General features: G+C 32.0%; 1 protein-coding gene across 1 annotated transcript; it reads right to left on the reverse strand.

The window, feature by feature from the left end:
• Positions 1 to 5,923: 5,923 nt before the first annotated feature.
• On the reverse strand, positions 5,924 to 18,907 carry LOC124356295 (LHFPL tetraspan subfamily member 6 protein-like). Its single transcript, XM_046807481.1, has 6 exons — positions 18,813 to 18,907; positions 12,165 to 12,263; positions 9,278 to 9,393; positions 8,601 to 8,767; positions 6,986 to 7,084; positions 5,924 to 6,906 (listed from the first exon to the last, which is right to left on the reverse strand). The coding sequence occupies exons 2-6, from the start codon at positions 12,261 to 12,263 to the stop codon at positions 6,797 to 6,799; spliced, it is 591 nt and encodes a 196-aa protein (XP_046663437.1). The 5' UTR covers positions 18,813 to 18,907; the 3' UTR covers positions 5,924 to 6,796.
• Positions 18,908 to 20,907: the final 2,000 nt, after the last annotated feature.

Genomic DNA, 20,907 nt, shown 5'->3' on the forward strand with positions numbered 1-20,907 from the left:
CCCTTGCCTACTTTGACTGGAGAGGCTGGTTCACAGCTGGCCTCCCTTCTTCCGGGATGACTTTGAGATGTAGTGCCCTAATTCTTCCTCATGGATCTCGATAGGAGGCGGCCCTTACTCCCTAACCTTACCCATCCTGAATATCCTATCACTCCGGAAGCAGCGCAAAGGTCCTTACAGGACTGAGTTCAATTTATAAGCTTCTTGTCCTAAGAGAACAAAAAAAAGCCCCTGAGTGATAGACTTTACTAATGCAAAAAAATAAAATAATGTAATATTTTTCATAACGCATTCCCTTTTGCTTTTTAATTGTTGAATTAAGCCTACCTTTTAATCTTGTTGCCAAACCTTGGGAAAAGAGTACAAAACCCATTATAGAATAACTAGCTAATAGCGTATCCTATTAAAAGTGGGAATAACTTTGAAACTTATTTAGTCTATATAATCAATGATCGTTTGCAAAAACTTGTGTATGAAGTGTAATGCAAGACCAGTAAAACCTCTAGTGGTGGACGCACTAGTTATGACTCTAATTTTCCCAATTCTGAGTAAGAAATGTGATACTCTTTATGAGGCTTCTGGGGTATTTATTTAGATTTTTCATAACTATATAATTTTCTAAGAACTAAAAAGACTTACACTGTCACGGATTCCAACTGTACTTTTTTTCCTAAAACATAACCCAGACAATGTAGATTACTGCTACTACTCGTACGTACTCTTAGCTTACTGCTTACTTGACTTTGTCATGAATTTTCAAGAGTTCGGCCAATGCATTAATCAATTAAATAACTTTTAATATCAAGCGTCAAAACCTTTAGGGGACGATAAGCTACCAATATCTGATAACATACAAGTGAAGATAAGATGTCAGCCTTATTGTATTCTGTCGCAAAAACGTTTAAACATCATCGTGGATGGAGACAACGAAGTTACCAATCTCAGATAACTAAGCGGTTTGATGTGCTATTTTTTGTGTTGCAAAGTTTTATCAGGATGTAAATTATTACATTTTAGCTTATTTCGCCTTATGCGGTCAACGTGTTTGTAATTTGAGCTACAATAACGTAGATCTTTTTCAAATCATACATACATCACCAATAACAGACTTTTAAGACAGTGCATTATGTATTTATATCGTAATGTCATGTTATTTTGTCCACTCATAAAAAAACAAGAAATCAAGATTGATTCTTACAGTTACAAGTTTATTTCAGACAATTGTCTGTATGTATTTTTACTCTTATGTCGGTTCTAATGAAGTTAGGCAACACAGTTTTAAAATAACCACCATAATTTGTGTCAAATGTAACGTTTGGTTTAGCTAATAAATCTACTGAGAATGTTATACATACTAGTCTACTATAAAGATATAGGTGTATCTAGAATCACACGCACGCAGAAAAAAACTAAACATGTTTTGAAAACAACATGTATGCCGAGTTTTGTATATTTTGGCCTAACTAATCAACTTTTAAAAGTTAGATTAAATTGCTTCTAAACAAGCTTTGCTTTATGATGAAATAACCTTGTGTGGCCGTATGTTTTTTTTGAATTGCGCAAACAGTGTATGTTGTAACAGTGGTTTTATAAAGCACGAATAAATGTATTAATTTAATACAAAACCAATTTTTTTAATTACGGATCCAACCGTAATATATTGAAATTCACGATTAACCCACAGTAAATAAATAAACTTTCTTTAAATTTCATACGACAGTATGAAAGTACCTAATGGGAGCATAGAACGAGAATAACACAAACCCTGAAATATTGTATTTTTCGAATTATTTTAATATACTTTTTAGTAACTACAGAATATTAGTTTCACCAAAATAAAACGATTTTATTTGTTAACAATCGATTTTCAACAAGTTATCTAAATTTATTCTTAGAAATATATAACATAATAATATATAATATAATGTATACTTACATGCCAGCATTAAAGACTATTATTACGAAAATTGTTTTAGACATAATAAACACAAATGTAATCTTCTGCACAACAATATACAATAAAGCAGTTCACTTTTGTTCTGAAGAAAGTAATTCAGTTTTCTTGCTCGAGAACGTTTTCTTTGTAAGGAAGGGTAATTACTTTAGTATTCATTAAAACAAAATGCCTTAGGTTATGTGAGAAATTTAACCTTTTGTCCAGGACATTTCCTTTTACTGATGCCCTTGTTCCGAGAGTTTTGTTGGTAAAATTATTATAAAATAGCCCAGTTATTTTAGACCCAAAAGAGGTCTTATGTTCTGGAAATTCTCTTAAATATCTTACCTTCAAAATTAAATTATTATAAAATTCCAACTACGTAGGATCATTAACTTGTCACTATTTTAAATTTTAAATCCTGTTTTCTAAACATTGTAATATTATTATATACATATAATATATATTAATATATTATGTATATAATATACATTGTGTGTGTGAAGTAACAAAATAATTTACTGCATTATATACCGCAAACACACACGCGCGCACACACTCACATGCACGCACGCACGCACACGCACGCACGCACGCAAGCACGCACACGCATATATATATATATATATATATATATATATATATATATATATATATATATATATATATATATATATATATATATTTAGAGAGAGAGAGAGCCATTTCTTGGAAATTTATCAATGAAAAATACAATTTGAATGGTTGAAAGCGAGCATTATTGCTCCTGAAAAATTTTTAATTCTACTTACGATTGCTATAGTTGTGTCAGTTGCCATACACGTAGGTTTTCACAATAAAGTTCCCTTTTTATTAAAACTTTGAAAATATAACTAATATTATGAATGTTTAATTTAAAATTAAGAATTGTAATAGATTTTTTTGAAGTTAAAGCTTCTGGATTTAAAATATCTTATATAGAGCCAGTACACGATAAATGAGATTTACTAAATCAGGAATAAATTAAACCGGTACTATACCAACATCTTAATTTGTTTACATAAAAAAATATATTCTTTTACTTTCCTGTTTCTGCTACTTACTTACATTTTGTAGGAACTACATAATTACATAATCTAAAAATAATAAAGTCTGAAGATTAAATAATAAAGTTTGATGAAATAATGCTAGACAAAAAGGTTAACTGCAAATAACTTAATTTTCAACTAAGAATTAAGCAACTAATTTAACTAGTATTAATCAACATTAATTAAAAGTGCACTTTATTTTGAATACATAGCAAAAGAAAATTTTATATTTAAATATTCTGGCTGACCCTTTCTTGGAACTCTCTTGCATTTTCTGACGAATCAAGCGATCGGTAGGGGTGTTATTTATAGTACACAATAGCTTCTCCCCCCAGTAAACGAAGATCCTTCACCCCAAACCTCAAGTGACTTAAGTAATATTGGGGAGGGGGAAATATAGCCGATCATATTATCCTGAGTATAAGGGTACGTGTTTGCGAGGTGACTTGATCTTGCTTCCAGGTTCATTCATTGTAATTGTTCAGGAATAAAATATCAATGTAAGTGTTTAATATACGAGTATTTGTTTAGTAGATTTTATGCTTTCATGTCGTAAAGTTTATGTTATAAAAATTGATTCGTTGAAGACTATTGATAGGAAAGGTACAAAGGAGAGGTAATTTATTAATAATATAAAGAGTATTAATAAATTCAAAATAATTTTAGTTATATATAGTGAATATTTTTCTTTTTGCTTTAAGGTGAGGGAGGTATTTTAGAATTAGAAAGGTAGGATGATTATTGGCTGAGAATTAGCGAATCCTATAACTTAAGGAGCTGAAAATAGTTTTATGGTGAGTTGTTGTGTAGATTTGTATTACTTAACACTTATATGAAACCCAATTTAATGAACAAAACTATGAATGCATCATGTAGTAAGATATCTTGAAAAAGATTTCTGCGGAATCTTTGCATGAAACTTAATTCATACATAGACAACCATGGAATTCGGCTGATTGTCGTTGAAGCCTTTCACTAGGCTGATACAATTTCTCTTTTGTTTGCCAGGCGATGTAAAAACTTTTAGTATGATTGTTTGTCGTTATCTATGTTAATAGTGAAATAAGTTGTAGATTTTGCGTTGAAGCAACGAAGCCTGATGTGGAGTATTGAAATCTTGTTTTAGGGAGGTGGACCTGCAAATCGGAACCACAATAAATATTAATGTATACTAAATTGATTTATTTTGAGCAGTAAAAACCGCTATGTGGCCTATAAAACTGATGGCTTGACCAGACGTATGATGAGCCATTATCGCAGAGAGATCGTAAACCCCACTATATCATGAAGATGTACAAGTCGTAAAGATGACGCAGCAAAGGTGAGGAAGCGGTTTTTATAATTATAGACGTGAGGTTCTAGTTGGTACTGAGGGATCTATACTTCAAACATTATTTTTATTGTGTTCTGAATATTACAAATTAAGAATAAAATATAATAAATACGATTAATGACAGTGCAAACAAATTGCTTAGTTTGGGTTTTATTAATGTTGACGTCTATAAACTAAAATTATTCTGAGAAATTTTAGAAATATATAAATATTTAAATATATTTATAAGAAATGTATATATGGGAAAAAATATGTGTATTTTTATATTTAAGCATATTCCAAAACGTGTTTTTAGAATAGTTGTATTTTTAAAGATAAAATATAGTATTTGGAGACACTTTTATATGTAACCACCACTATTAGCGTATTGACAAAATAGGATGTTAGTTTCATATTGTTTGTGAGGACTAGTTAAAATATTTTAGAAAATATATGGCTATAGTTTAAAAAACCGCTATATTTAAAGTCAACCAAAAGATTGTTAAATTAAACAGAAATGTATATTCTCCGTATAATTGTCCTATCCTGCCAAAAAAGGTAGCATTTCCAACATTTTGCTTACTTTAGAATAAATTTTGCGAAATTAAAGTAACGCAACCTGAACCAATAATTAACAACCACAATTTTTTATCAGTAAACTACCAATACAGTTCTTTCAACCAGATCAATACTCAGTCACTTGAAACCCTAGTTTTATATATATATATATATATATATATATATATATATATATATATATATATATATATATATATATCTTAAATCACTAGTCTATTTATATTTAACTGTGAAACCATTCGTATTCATAAATAGCAATACAACACGGAACACTATAACACATTCTGCACATCCTATCGTATATTCTCGAGTGATTTGAATTTTTGCAGCTCATTTACTTTTATATTGGATGGATATGTGGCACTAGTGCCACATACTGTAGTTCGGTGCCTAGCAATGATCACATATTGTTGATTGTTGTTATTATTAAGACAGTTTGTCTGTTTATTTTGGATATTTTGAACAGTCAATTATTGTACTCAATAAACACGCATCTCCTTAACCTGTACATACAAGTTTTATCATTTAATAGGAATCAACACCACCTTTTTCCTACATTGGTGACTCTAAAGCGATCTGAATACGCAACCTTGTGATCAGTGTGATCATTGCTAGGCACGGAACCATGTGGCACTATTGCCACAGGTACTGATTCTGAGGTATTGTATAATACGCTTTGATAAAACACAACTTTAGGATATGTCAGTATACTATAGTGTGAAAAAGCTCATTCGGTAATGGGCGGAATATAAACTTATAAAGCTTAATTTTTATTTGATCAGTTAGATCAATACTGAACATTAAAAGTGTCGATGTTAAATGTGTCAATATTTAAAACAGCTTTCAAAAACATATTTTAAATCAAATCTCTTTTAATGGGTTCAGAAAATTTCAAACTACTACAACTGTTAGGCTAGTGACAGACAGTTTATACTGACTTGGTATAAATCTAAGTTGGAATTGTTGTTGGTTTTTCCGTAGTTTCCTGACTGTACTATGGGAATAGAATATAAGGATAAAACGCTAGTCTCAATTAGAAATTCATTCTTGTATATTTTTCACCTAAATAGAAATCAACAGTATACACATTAACTAGAGATCATAAATTTGTCCTTATATTTCAAATGCACTATGTCTTTGCCAGGCTTGCGATTTCTTGGCTTTTTCTTCACTTCAAAGTCTTCTTCTTCATGCGAAGTGTATAATCCCTTTTCTCCCGAGAGGACGTGGTGAGCATTTTAGGACCACCTTGCATGGCTGACCAAGATAGAAATATTGTAAGAAGATAGAGCAGTCAGCCCATTGAAAAGTTGAGTAAAGCAGCGAAGTGATTATACCTGCTAATATCAGTTGGACGGATATGGAGATGCGATTTTTCGGATATTGGACTAATTCACAAATTATACCTGAATCTGAGATATATCAACCAATACCTTAGTAGAAATGGTTGACGGGCAGATCTGAAGATGCAGTGGTCTCGATCCACGGGGAAGTGAACAAAAGCATTCGCGACGGCTGCAAAGAGTTGAAGGGATCAAAGGTTCAAAACCTTGTGATTTTTCAGTATAGAGGTTTAGGCATTTTACAAATTCCCTTTTTAAATTGGATGATGATTGGAAAATGTCCCAAGTTTCTGGGGCGCCAATGAAACGTCACTCTAACCGCTATCAGCTACATTAATCATATGTGGAGCTGAGTAACGTCTTCACCAGTACCTTGGAAAGCTAGCCCAGATCAGAGGAAAATAAGAACTACAGTAGTCCCGGACAATTGCAGTGTTGGATTAACAACAAGTGGCAACCACTGCAGGTAGCAAAATGGTTTACTGTCCTTGTGTTAGATCTACAACTGAGTAGAAGTCTCCATCAGCATCTTGGAAGGATGATCTATGTTGTGGGAATGTCAGGAAAGACAACAGTCTCGAGTCACAAAATGACTGAGGTAGAAGCAAATCAAGAGCAAAGTAACTCCAGTTGTTAGTATGTAGACTGACCAGGATATCTTGCAGTTGCCTGTAACATACATCACTTCGCTGACTAGTGCTCTAGTTGGATGATTGATTATGATATACGCCACTTTTATTACACTAACCTAAATTGTACTCATGCGCTGAGACTCCACAGCAGTCCTGTACTTCTCTGTTGTCTAGTCCAAATGGGTAGACTGCCGCACCACTGCACGCAAGCAACCCTACAGTCAACAGATATACCTTAAGCAAACCATATCTTAAAAATATTTCATTTATTACACGGAATGTCACAGAACACAATGAATGTATAGACGTGACGCATCGACAACAGAAAGTGTCGATATATTGGAATTAAGAGTTGATGAATATGTCTAATTCATTCTAGAGAATGATTGTTGGAGTTAATAGCTCTCGTTTGGTATTAAAGGATTTCAAAAGCCTAAAAGTGATGGAGAGTTATCTTTTATCCCTTTTTGACCGACAGGGAAAGCCTCCCCATCTTCCCAAGAAGCATGACAGATAGAGCCTACTATTCCTCCTTGTTGCGGTTCTCGGGATATCGGTAGGAAGGGAACTACTCACGTTCTCTTCTAAATGCCCTGTTATTCCAGAAGTCGTTCTGACGTCCTTGTACGATACAATTCTCCAAAAGGTTTCCTCAATTTTGTTCTAAATAAATGAGAGAAGAATGGAAATGTTTACCTTTTTCGGATTTTTGAGGAAGTAAAACCTAACACTTGCACCGAGAATTTCAATTCTTATCTGTCTGTAAACACTATAAAGATTGTATTTTCTGCAACTTTATCACAAACTTTCCTTTGTTAAGTAATAAATTTAAGATCGCCATTCAGCACTGTTGAACCCAAGGGGTTAGTTACTTTCTGTGAATATTATGCTAGAGGCCTTGTTATTAATGTATCTTGACACCTGGATTTAATAATTATATTCCAAGGTCATTATATATATATATATATATATATATATATATATATATATATATATATTCTTATATTAAGTCCGTTTTCAACTAAACATGACAAGAGGGCAAAGCTCTAATATGGAAACATGGATTCAAGCAACTATAAAGGGCTTCATATTATTGAGCCATTCTTAAACAAATGTTTATTTTCTTAACAAAGATAGGATTTTGAAGAGGGCAGAGATCAAAACTTAATTGTCATGTTCTTGTTCGACATGAATCTTGTTCTTCCTGAAAATCAAGATAGTCCATAATGTGGACGCTCACAATGATTCACATACTCCGGATTATGGTAAGAATTGGTATTATTCGTGTTTGAAGATATTATTATGGTCAGCCCCAATATCGAAACTCACTATAATACACTATATTAATGCTACGAGACGTTTTGACGAATGAATCCTGATATGGTGAGTCTACAAATATCTCAATATCGAAACTCACTATAATACACTATATTAATGCTACGAGACGTTTTGACGAATGAATCCTGATATGGTGAGTCTACAAATATCTCAATATCGAAACTCACTATAATACACTATATTAATGCTACGAGACGTTTTGACGAATGAATCCAGATATGGTGAGTCTACAAATATCTCAATATCAAGATTTAATTTTAATCAACCGCGACCAAAGCTTATTGTTCATTACGTAGTGTATAAGCATAAACCGATTGCAACCAAAATATGGCAATAGAGAGGCAATATATGAATAGAGTTCTGTGATAATGTAACACGTACACGTCGACTTACCTGCGATCAGCTGTAATGTTCCCGCCAGCTTCGCTGTACTGGAGTGGATGACATAATTGAGAAAACAAGAACTCGTGGCCACCACTGCCACAAGGATACTCAGGACACAGGCAAAAGCCATTAGGACCGTGGTGACCTGCCACCACCCGCTCGGTATATCCTTCCATCTGTTTACACAGTAATTTACATCGTCTCAGGCGATATAGATTTGTAGTAGCTCTAATTTGGATACGTCAAGTATTTTTTTAATTATGACTTACCCTACCAATTTACTTATACAACAAGATCTAAACTCAGGAGAACCCCAATTTTGTGCGTTAAATTCGTACTTTTTGCGGTCTGAATTCAATGTAACAAATCGTGAGTTTGTTAGTATTAAAGATTAAAGTGAAAAATGCGTTTACTTCAAAGTCAAGTCAAAAATCATACACCCACTTGGAGTATAACAATATTCTCGTAGAAAAATAATCCCTTATCAAAGTATAGTCAATAAAAACATAAACATTAATATTTTGTATATATTAGGCTGCAAAAGTAAAAATTTACGTAATATACATTTTTAATAGTAACCTGCAATAACTACACCTATTATAATTTGTTCTTAAAGTATCCTGAGCACTTTTTTCAAATTCTGTGTAGATACTAAACCTACTTATAATCGAGGTTGCTGAACATACCTAGAATATCTGGCACACTGCATGATGATCTCCACACTCCCCTGAGGGCTGACTTTGGGGTAGTTACAGCGTCGGAAGCTGCTGAAGTACGCGTCCACTCTGCCTAGCAAGCGTCCCTGCGTGCCATGGAACAAATAGACATATGGACATAAGACATAATATACCCTTTATGTTATTGGTAACCATTGGAATTTGTAAATTTTAGCTGTTATTAATTGCATATGGATAGTTACATATCTAATGCTGTAAGCTATTGGAATTTTTTTTATAAAATTAGTACTGCATAAGAAACTAAATCTAAAACTCTTGGAAAATGGATCAAACGTTTCCTAATATAACTAAAAACTTTAAACTTTTGAAATGTAATATTCCAAGTTTTATTTATTTTACAGCGAAGTGTATGCTCTGTAAATGTTTTATACTTACGTAAAATTGTATCTACACATAATTTGCACATGCATGCTTTGATTGAATTATATTTTAGCTTCCGGAATTTGTTTAAATGGTCCCCTACGAAATTTGCTGTAAAAATAATAGGCTGTATTTCTTTTTTGTAAAGGTACAAGAAAATATGCACAGATTCCTAGTTATATTTTAGATCGATCTTTTTCCAACATATTTTCGAGTCTATTTCAAGATAAAGTTTTTTGAACTGCCTAAACTAGTTCCACCTACCCTCATATATACATTTTATATATTACGACAAGTAGGGGAGTTTAAATGCCTTTCAAAGCGATATATAGATTTTTACTCAATAGTTATTTCTTAGGAATATACGTACTTACAAATACGAAGGTAGGATAATTTGTCAAATGTCTGTTCTATGCAGTAAATGTCTTCAATCTTAGTGAGTTTGAATATTTAATTTAAATATTACTATGAGTATTTCCTGCCATTTAAAATTGGTAAAACGTTAAAGAATAAATCGTATGTCTTCACACAGAACATGGGTCTTGTAATTCATCATATTCCAGCCACACACAACGAAGTGTGGCCGTGAATCAGTATGGCGGCTGTGACATATGGTTATTTACCGACCGGAAACTGTGCCCTGGCAGCAGACCAGCGGTTGTGATGTCACAATCGGATATCGCCTAGATATAGACTGTCAGCTAATGTGCGTATAACCTGTGATGAGATTTTTCACGCTATATTCTATATACATATACGCAATTGATTTTGTCCATTTGCACTAAGATAAAATAAAAGATACGAAATTATTTTTATTAATCATAGAATTCTGTTTTAGGAACTACTTAAAACGTTGAGTGAATAAAACCGACGAGCAGTGTGTTGAACCATGAAGAGCACTTGCGAAGAATCATAAATATCTATTCAAAATTTCATGGCATTAGAATGAAAACTATCGGTTCTATTATTTAAACAGCTGGAAATGAATCTTTTAATTATAAGGAGAATGATCTGAAGTGTAGATCATAATTTATTATGTGTGCAGCGTTTCGTAAAATTCGTTCCAGTATTTTGTCAAATTTCGAATTACTGAAATTGGTTATGAATGCAGCAGACTAAAATATACTATGTTCAATATGAAAATCTTATAATCTTTAATTATCTTGATATGGTAGATATAGATGTAACCAATTATGATCTTATTGCTAATTTCTCACTTTATAATACACGTCAACAAGTCTTAGAAAAAGATTGTTGCAACTCTTAACATAGCCATACTCTTAGCTAAAGCATACATTCCTAACTTCAAGTCTTGTATTCCAACATTTACGATTTTCTGATAAGAGAATTTACAAGATTTCTGAGGGCTCATAAGCTATTTTCAGTGTTATAATTTACGTGACTCAAGATTTTCCATCATTCAATTACATCGAAACATCCGTGTTGGTTCGTTTCTGATCCATTCACCAGAAGGATAACTAAATCCAAGATGTAAATAATATATAGGTTAAAATCTTACCAAAACGTTGAAAAGTCACAAATCACAACAAACATACGCACACTAATACTAATTAATATAAACTGAATTAAATAATACTTTATGTCAAAATATATCTCCTACCAATGAACAGCTAGAGTTCTTACTGAAAAGTGGTCAATTGAAAATAGCGAAACAAGATGGCAATAAATCAAGGAAAAGAGGACCTTCTTATTATTGGTTCTCATTTTCAAAACATAACATTTTGAACTTCTACAAACATTTCATATTCAATGGTAGTGCCCAAACAATCAAATAACGTCTATTGAACAAGGAATGATCAATAATTTGCAAGTAAACCGTGTGAAACTATTTTCTTAATTTATATATATATATATATATATATATATATATATATTTATAATGTAATGTTAATCCTAATTCTTTGTATACTTTTAGTTATTGATTATAAACGTATTGAAAGGATATAGGGTTTTAGGCATTTGCCAACGGTAATTGGTACCAAACATATAACAATGTTACGAAAATTGAAATATAATATCTTTCGCAGATGTAAAAACACAATACATAAACATGTACTGTACATAAAACCTACAATGTGCTGTAATGAACCGGCACTAAAAAAATGTCTATCATACTTGACTGGTGCACCGACAGCTCGTCCACACTAGCTAAAATGAACCCAGGTGTTGTAACTACACGGAAGTCAAGAGCACAAGCAACACGTGACACACGCACCAGCGAAGTGAACTACACTGGAGGAACAAGCTGTCGGTGTACCAGTCTCCGGTATGGTACATATTTTTTGAGTAGCAGTCTATTGGTGCGCATTGTAGGTTCTACACATTTATTTCTTACTTTTTTCTACACGAGAAATAATATTTCAATCCTCATGTGTTGAATCCTGTTACACATTTTGTAACATATAACGATGACAAATGTCCGAAATCCTACTAGGTGTCTAAGTTACCACTTTACCTGTATCCAGTAAGGCAGATAGCAACCCGTGCAACACAGTAGGGTAGCGCTGACAGAGAGGAGTGCCCACAGGTAGCCTACTGTAGTCAGGGAGCCCATCTGTAACATTAATCGGTTTAAAAGTAACTTTTTTTAAATCTGTGAATCCATTGATTTAAATTTTAAGTTTTTTTAATCCATTTTTTAATCTTTTTACTTTGTTAACCATTTTTTAAACTTATATGCAATCATTTTCACTTATATGAATGTTTTAATTTAAACACACTGCAAAAATATAAAAACTGATTGTGTTGATACTTATTAATGCTAATTTACACAATGTAGTTGAGATGTTAAGTTCCACTTTTAACAATTCTAAGCTCAGTTTAAAGCGAACTAAATGTTCTTTTAATGTAGGAATACACCACACTATGTGTCGTGCGGCTTCGCTACGGTTCAGTGCAAAACTTCCAGTTTCTACCTCATTCCATTATTGACAGTTAAACGAGAGACAACCACACGGCAAAGAAATTGTTACATCTCTTGCCAAACAAAAGAGAATTGTATCAACCTCGACTTCAACGAAGCTGAACAAATTTCCAAGGATTAAACATGCACATCATAGAACTTACTCTTGTCTATGTAGAAATGAAGTCTCATGCAAAATTTCGAGTCTATATACTCCTCGAGATATTTTGCCACTTGATAAATTCACATTTGTGTTCACTAAACTGCACTTGATATAGGTTTTTTAATAACAAAAGTCACAGGACGACAAATGTTATCATAAAATGTTATTAGATGTTGGTGTAATTAGGGTACATGGGTTAATACTCGTATATCACATGTTAAAATGTCTTAAATATTGAGATTGCTTACAAATTTATTTATCCTGCTATTTTCTTGTTGCCATCATGTTAGACATAAGACCATTGTAAAAATGGTAAAGCTCAGCCGAATCCAATGGAGTGGTATGGACCATAACCAAACTAAGTGTTCCTCGTATAATAATGGACCTGCATGCTTAATTTCAAGTCAATAGGTCAGCTCGAATTCGAGATATCGTGCGAACAAGTAGACAAATAGACAAACAAAACCAGAAATACAATTTTTTCCAGCCGCACAAGTGATAGACTTCGCTGACTTTCAACAAAAAATCATTGATTCTGAAAAGGAAACATTGTCGTTAATCACGTGTTAATAACTAACAAAGTTTTCCGTTGTCTTGCCGATGCGCCAAACTTCTTTTTGAACTACGATTTAACATTGCGATATCGCCACAAATCTCTATCCAATTAAAGATCTTGAGATAGCAACATCGCCTCATTTCGACAACAAATACAACGTCTTACCGTCTTGCAAGGAAATTGAAGCAGGGCAATTCAGGAGAAACAAATAATGAATAATAAAGCAGGATCCTGGTTTTCCTCATAAATAAATATTAGTTGCTACCCTTTGAAGACAAGGCGAATTTACATTTAATTCTTCACGGTCCGTTGTCTGTTTGTAACTTTGTTGTTTTAAAATGGTATAAGGAAAGTTCAATAAAACTCCAATCTGGAATGTAATAAAAACATGTATCTTGAAATATAAATTCTGATGTATTTGCACAAGCATTTACTTTATGTCCATTAATTGGAGCATTACCTATTGCATTATACATCATTATACAAAGTAAGTTCCTATAATATAATTGTTCATTAGTTTGAATGTGTTTCTATTATATTAATTCTCTATGGTCACCTAGGCTAACTTTACATCGTATATAAACGTTTATTTTACTGTTAGGTGTTCCAATATCTTGAATTCTTGTCTAGGTAGCGTTATATTACCATAAACATCATGGTCAATCGGAATCAATCAACTAAATTAATAATGTTACAATAGTTAAATTAACTTTAGCTCACGTTAATAAGTATATTATATCAATTTTCCAAGTCCTTCCAAAAACGAAAATGTAGGATTAATTTTTAGTTCGTTTCGGATGGTTGGATATCTGTAAACTTTTAAAAATATGGAAAATTTGCTTCATTTTATTTTTAGTTTTTGTTTGAAAATATTGTTTTTTCACGATACCAACGTTTTTTTGGACGAATTTCCCGCTCACCTTGTCTCTGGGACGAAGATGAATTTCCTGCACTGAGGGAGAATTTCCCGTTATTAACGATATGTGTAATATGGATTAAATGTTATAATTAATTGCACTCTACAGTGGAATGTGACGTTGATCTGACCTTCTTTCTTTTCTATGATTAATTTATATATCTGGACGTATGATTTTGATTTTATCTCTTTTTACATGGTAGTATCCAATAACAATAAACTTTTACTCTACTGCCTCAATAACCATTTTAGACATAATCTTTACATAGCTTAACAATTTGTGCACGGATATCACGTAACCCTCTTTTGGAAAAAAATAAAAGTTAATTGCAGTTGTATATAAAGAACATAAAATAGTTTAGAACTATTTCTGTGCTTATATACCATTCAGATCATGGGGTTGTTTTCTGAACAATGGCAATAATCCTGAGACTGTTCTAATCCCATTTAAACTTTGGCAAAGTGTGTATTTGTAGGTGGGTGCAACTGAGGAATCTAATGCTTCTGTTGTTGTATTATAATAATAATTCGGTTGTAACGAAGCAATAATATGAGATACTTACAGTTATAGTTCCACATTTTTTAATATCCGAATCCCATACACGTGAACAAAGGTTTCTTTCCCGATAAGCCAAATTGTGTTATAAACTTTACATCAGGAGAGAATTTGTTTCTCAAAGCAGAAGGTGAGGATATAAGAGAGCAATCTTGGGAGTGTCGGGTCAGTGAACAGTTTCATCCGTCAAGGCAACTTAATTATTTTATTGAACTTTCCTTGCATCGTCTTGGATACCCTCTCGCATTACTCACAACCTGCACTGTTGTAGCTTCTATTAAATTTTGGAAAGGAAGAAAACTTTATTTGCTTATCACCTACGAGAGTCAAGTAATAACGCCATTGCATTGGTCAAAAGTACATGAACAAAATTAATATGTATTTAAAGTGAACTGAACAAAATAATCGTTTGCCATTTTTATAGATCGTATCAATGTGAATTCTCAAACATTATTAAAGTTCATTATTTCGTTTTTGTTCCTCAAGATTCATTACACTGTGAATCAAGAATAGCTTAATACATTTACTATACAAAAGGTGTTTTGTTTTCCATTTAAAGCGTCCATTAAAGTCTCAAAGCACGTTGTCCTGAGACTTACTATATTGTAATGTAGGAACTATAAAACATACTACAGTACTTACATTACCTTGATATAATAACAACCCCCATATTACAAGCTAATTATTACGTCAATGCAAGAAACCAAAGGGTTTAACTACATGTACTATAGTGAGACAGTGAATAAGTGTACAGTAGTTTAACACATTTATTGCGAAAGACACCTTCCATCACGGCGTTCACATTTATACTAGTCGGTCTCATTCAATATAGAACACAGTGAAGATATTACTATGCAATAAATTAGAAGAATTATTTAAATTCCAAAGAATTTTGACTGAATAAAATTAATTCCAATGACGATTATTTCGAGTCTCAATGCCGGAGGCATCAGAAATAATAAGCGAACGACCCATATTAACGGATAGTAAGTGTGACGTAATAAAATATGTTAAGTATTCAAAGACACTAATTTCTTTAATTATATTAGTTTACAATTCATTTTAAAACAATTGCAGCTAGCTATAGTGTAAGTACATATTTCAAGAGAGATTATCCAGATTTAGCTACCAACTGTTACTTAGTTTCTATTTTATCAACACTTACTGATAACTATGTACATTCTTTGATATTTAAATTAGTAGCTCCCTATAGATCACTTAGATATCTTAACAGATTATTGGCCATTGGGGAGGAATCTAAGAGTCGAAAGACGTAGCTTTCTTATTGAAACCACTTAAGCTGTTATATTATGGAGCCCTATTGTAATTTTGAAATGGAAGTAGACACATTTCGGTGTTCTTGAAAAAATCAACACAATATTTACGAATAGGTATAAAACAAAAAAAAACTTCTTCTGCTTCGTCGGCAACCCGACTCGCGGCCCTCGTCTGTATCCTCGGTTTTCGTTCTTAGAAAGTATAAATACTATATGTAAACTTGATGATTATATCTACGTCCTTGCTTTCATACCTCTATTTGCTATATTATACAGCTGTCTTTGTTGTAATTACGGGTTATATTAATTTTTATACAGACTGCCTAATCAGTATAGTGATACACATACTGATAATAATAAAGTTATATTATTATTACATCCTTGCAAAGTGACTCGCTGACTCAACGATTGCTGACTCAGCCCTCAAGAAAACTTCACTTTATTTCCAGTGGATTGCTTTGTTATTTCATTGCATTATATATCTGTTACACACTACTACTCTTCTTAGTTTTGAGTGTTTCAAGAACATAATTATCTAAATTGTTTAAGTAATTTATTTCAATAACTATTTTAACGCGGAGTAAATATTTAACAGTTGTATTTTGTTGTAAAATTTTTACAACAGATTAATTATTATTAATGGTGACAATTTTCAAGGTTTGGTAATTTTTTTAATGAAATGTCAGTACATATAAGGGTTTTAAAAAACAGTAATTTTGTACAAGTTTAATCTTAAAGTCATAATGTAACTGAAGAAGCTCCTGACAAAATTAAATGGCTGTAGTCTTATATACATTTTAAAATTATATTATATATTATACAAGTTAATACATTTCTTAAATTTGTGTTTTAATTTTCCAGGAATAAAATTATTTACGTTATTCTGAGATATATTTTTAGTTAATAGAATCAATATCTATTGATTCTACATAGCATTGCCTACTTCCTAAGATTTCGAATGAAGGGCGCTTTTACTTTAGGAAAGATTTATATGGTTGTAAATTATACCTGTTTTCCTCTTTTCATATAAGGGAGAGAGTAAATAAAGTTTATGATACGTTATTTTATTTTTATTGTGAAAGAAGAACGATTTTGAAACTCGAGATCTCTATATTTGTCATGCTCAAAACAAACATTATATTATTTTCACTTATTGTATAAACTACTTTAAGGAGTAGTTTACCACTAGTGAGTTTAAACCCCTGTTTAAGTAGGAAGTACGCAAATTTTATTGCTGTCAAGTATGTTTATGAATGGCCGTCAAATCATGGATCAAGGCTCAGGGTTATACCTTGGGCAGAGGTGACTTGAATATTAGATTAGATCACTCAAAAATTCCGATAAAACTATTTGGGTTTGAAGTAAATCAATTTTAAATCACACGGTGGCGGCTTATGTTAGATCACGAGCTTACCTATATCCTCGCTCTTACAAAGGAGCAAACACAACAAATCCCTCCCATCAAAAAACGTTATTTTATAACTAAAAACTATATACGAAGTAAAAGCTCAGATTTAAAAAGAAATCAATTGAGGACTAAGAACAGACGGACTTTATTAAAATTATTAATTATTGTATTTTGAGCATCTTTTATAAACCTGGCACCGAGTTTTGTTGCCCTTCGTTATAAATTAAATTAAAATATTTACAATATATGAGTGTTTTTACAAGAAATATAGTAAGTACCGGTACATGATTATAGATTAAATATATATTATATATATCTTATATATATAAAAATCTTGAGTCACGATGTATGTTGCCAATAAACTCCAAAACGACTGAACCAATTTCAATCAAATTTCACATGTATCCGTAATTTAGTCTAACTTAGAAGATAGGATAGTTATTATCTGAATTATTCGCTTATGTCGTGAATATAAACGAATAAAATGAAGAAAAGTTTTCAAAGAGCCTGCACATTATAACCTGCAATTACGAGATAGATACGTATATTAAACAGTGAAACACTATTTGAAGGCGCTAAGTTATGATGTATAATTGTCTAAACTAAATTTTTGGTTGAACTTAAAGGTTGAGTGGTAGACCACTTTGTAATAAAATACATTATGCATGTACAATACATTTTTGACATATTTTCTTGATCGTGACATCAAGGTAAAATCTACATCGGGGTTGGAAATATAATTTACTTCAACCAGAAATGCTCATACGCGGGCAAAACTTACGAAAAGCGTGCGAAGCCGCGGGAAACAGCTAGTATATATATATATATATATAGTTATATTATAATTATTTATTACATTAATAATTTTTTAACTATTGAAATGATGATAACCATTGTTTCTTTTTTTCATTAAAATAGCACTCGAGCATGGTCTCAATATACCTTTTCAGGAACGTTGCTTTTTAATTTTAAGATAAACATATACTTTAATTCTTAAACGATTAAACATTTCAGGCACAAAAAAATTGAAACAGGTGCTAAATGAAAAAGAAGCTTTAAAATTATTAGAAATATGGTAGTTAATCAGAAAAGTTGTAAAAACTTTATTTCATAAAACCCATAATTATATTATGCTTTACAATATGATTTGAAGTTTGCTACTTAATTATATTCCATTAAATATAAATTTAAAAGTAGCTTTCAGTAGCTTATATAGTTTTAATATTTATATGTTTTATAGATATATAAAGGAAAATATTGTTTAGTTTGAAAAATATGGTTAGATTTAAGTAACAAATTACTAAATACGTATCTAGATCTAATACCTTTGATTTCTAGTTGTATCACAGTAGGTCATTAACTCGTAAAACACGAATGAAGAACGCAGAAACAGAGGGATTCTATCCCTATCGCATCTGGTCGCTCACTGAGAAGAAAACGAACTCAACAATGTGAGGGGTGGAATCCCCACCTCCTCCCACCAGCTGATCCCCTTTTACACCCCACAATCACCACCAACGCTGCGCGCTTCATCCGAGGTGTGAGGTCGGAAGAGTGTAAGTGGCAGAGGCCTATTTATTTAATGGTCATTATGGTTTGATATTTGTTATAAATCTGTTCCATAGTAGTTATTTAAGACCAGGTATATAAATACAATTCATATTTTCAGTTCTTTAGTGAACAATTAGAAACCATTTCAATGATTCGTCTTTAGTAACAAGAATAAAATTATATGAATGATATAAATTATATAAATTAAATTTATAGAATGTGCCCTTTAAATAACCAAAGTATTTTAAATTGTTTCTAGTGAATAGTTTATGAGTTTATTTCCAGTATAATTCCAAAGATCACTTTAAACACATACACGTACATTGAAAACAATACAAATGAATATTTCATGTATGAATATATGACGAACTATAAAAGTTCATCTCTTTTGAAACTTCACACCCACTTTATTACATTATTTTGTTTTGTACAAAAATACTTTAATATGAAAAAGTGAGCGAATACAGATTTTAAAGAGGTTTCCGATCAAATCCCACGTGATGTTTTAGCAATCTTAAAAGCGCCTCATTATTTCAGAATATTATACGTAGTTAGAATTCCATTATATTTCTACTTTGTAAAAATTACATACCTCATAGTAGGGGAGCTCAAATGGGGTTTTTGCGTTTTACTAGAGTGCGTCAGAAAATCATAAGGGGAGAAATCTTATACCCTGAAATGTACCCCTAACATATATGAACCCTTAATATAGAGGCGTGGTGTAATGCACCGGAATACAGGCTAGATTTAAAGAATTCAATCCGTTCATTGTATATATTCACTTTTATGCACATTACCTTCCTTGGTAAATCACAAGGAAGTCCAACTAATTTTTTTCTTTTTTGGAATAGCACAGATAATTTTTACCTCTATCAGAGATAGTCCGGAGTCATGCAAGGAGTCTTTCCGACACTAGATTGGACTACATTCAGAGGCGGTGTATGTAGTTTATATTCACTTATATTACATTTTAATAGCCATTGAAGAGTGTATGGAGTCTTGTACCTTTTCAAAAGCAGTTACTGGTAAAGGTACTTTACTACAAGTGAAACCTTTAATTTTATTTTATCTTCTGAAATTGTGTAACCCGTACTTCAGTTTGTTGTGAAAGTGAATAAAGCTCTGCAAGTCCTAAAATAGGCCTGTTCAAAGCAGGTGATTATACTGAAAATTTAGCCCTTGCTTTGGTAGAAATGAGAAATAAACAGTATGAGAACATCTTTATCAAAATGAAGGAATCGTGTATTATACTATTATGACATTCCAAGTGTTCTGAAAAGGAAAAGTATCTGTCCTATTAGAAAACATTAGTTGCTCTTCTTACCCTTTCAAAAGAAGAATTAATTTTTTTACTTATTACCGTGTTTTGGACCCCCTTGTAGAAAATCTAAATACTCAATTTGATCAAGAAACAATAAAGTTACCTGCACTACAGGAAAACTGAGTGGAAGTGTAAAAATGTGGAAGTGTGAAAATGAAGACTTTGAAATTCTCACAAAAAAAAATCAATGTCAGTTCTGTACAATTTAAGCTATGAAATCAAAGAAGCGTGGGGAAAACCATAAGAATTGTCTCCTAAAAGTGTTCCGGAATGGATTGACTGGTTATAGCAGTTCCAACGAGGTTCGACCTTTGAAATTTATAGTGCTGCAGTTAATAAATTGTGTTCAATGCCTCTAACCAGCTGCACAAATAAGTGTTCTCAAAACTCAGCGAGATGCAAAATCCGTGTAATACTTGACGTTTAGGAGACGTGTATTTCTTTCGTCTGTGACTTCTTAGACTACAAAATAATAAACTCTAACATGTTTTAACTTTATTTGTTTACAGTACACATTCATAAAACTTAAGTGTTTCTACTAATATTGT

This window comes from Homalodisca vitripennis, chromosome 2 (assembly GCF_021130785.1).
Source record: "Homalodisca vitripennis isolate AUS2020 chromosome 2, UT_GWSS_2.1, whole genome shotgun sequence".
Lineage (NCBI taxonomy): Eukaryota > Metazoa > Arthropoda > Insecta > Hemiptera > Cicadellidae > Homalodisca > Homalodisca vitripennis.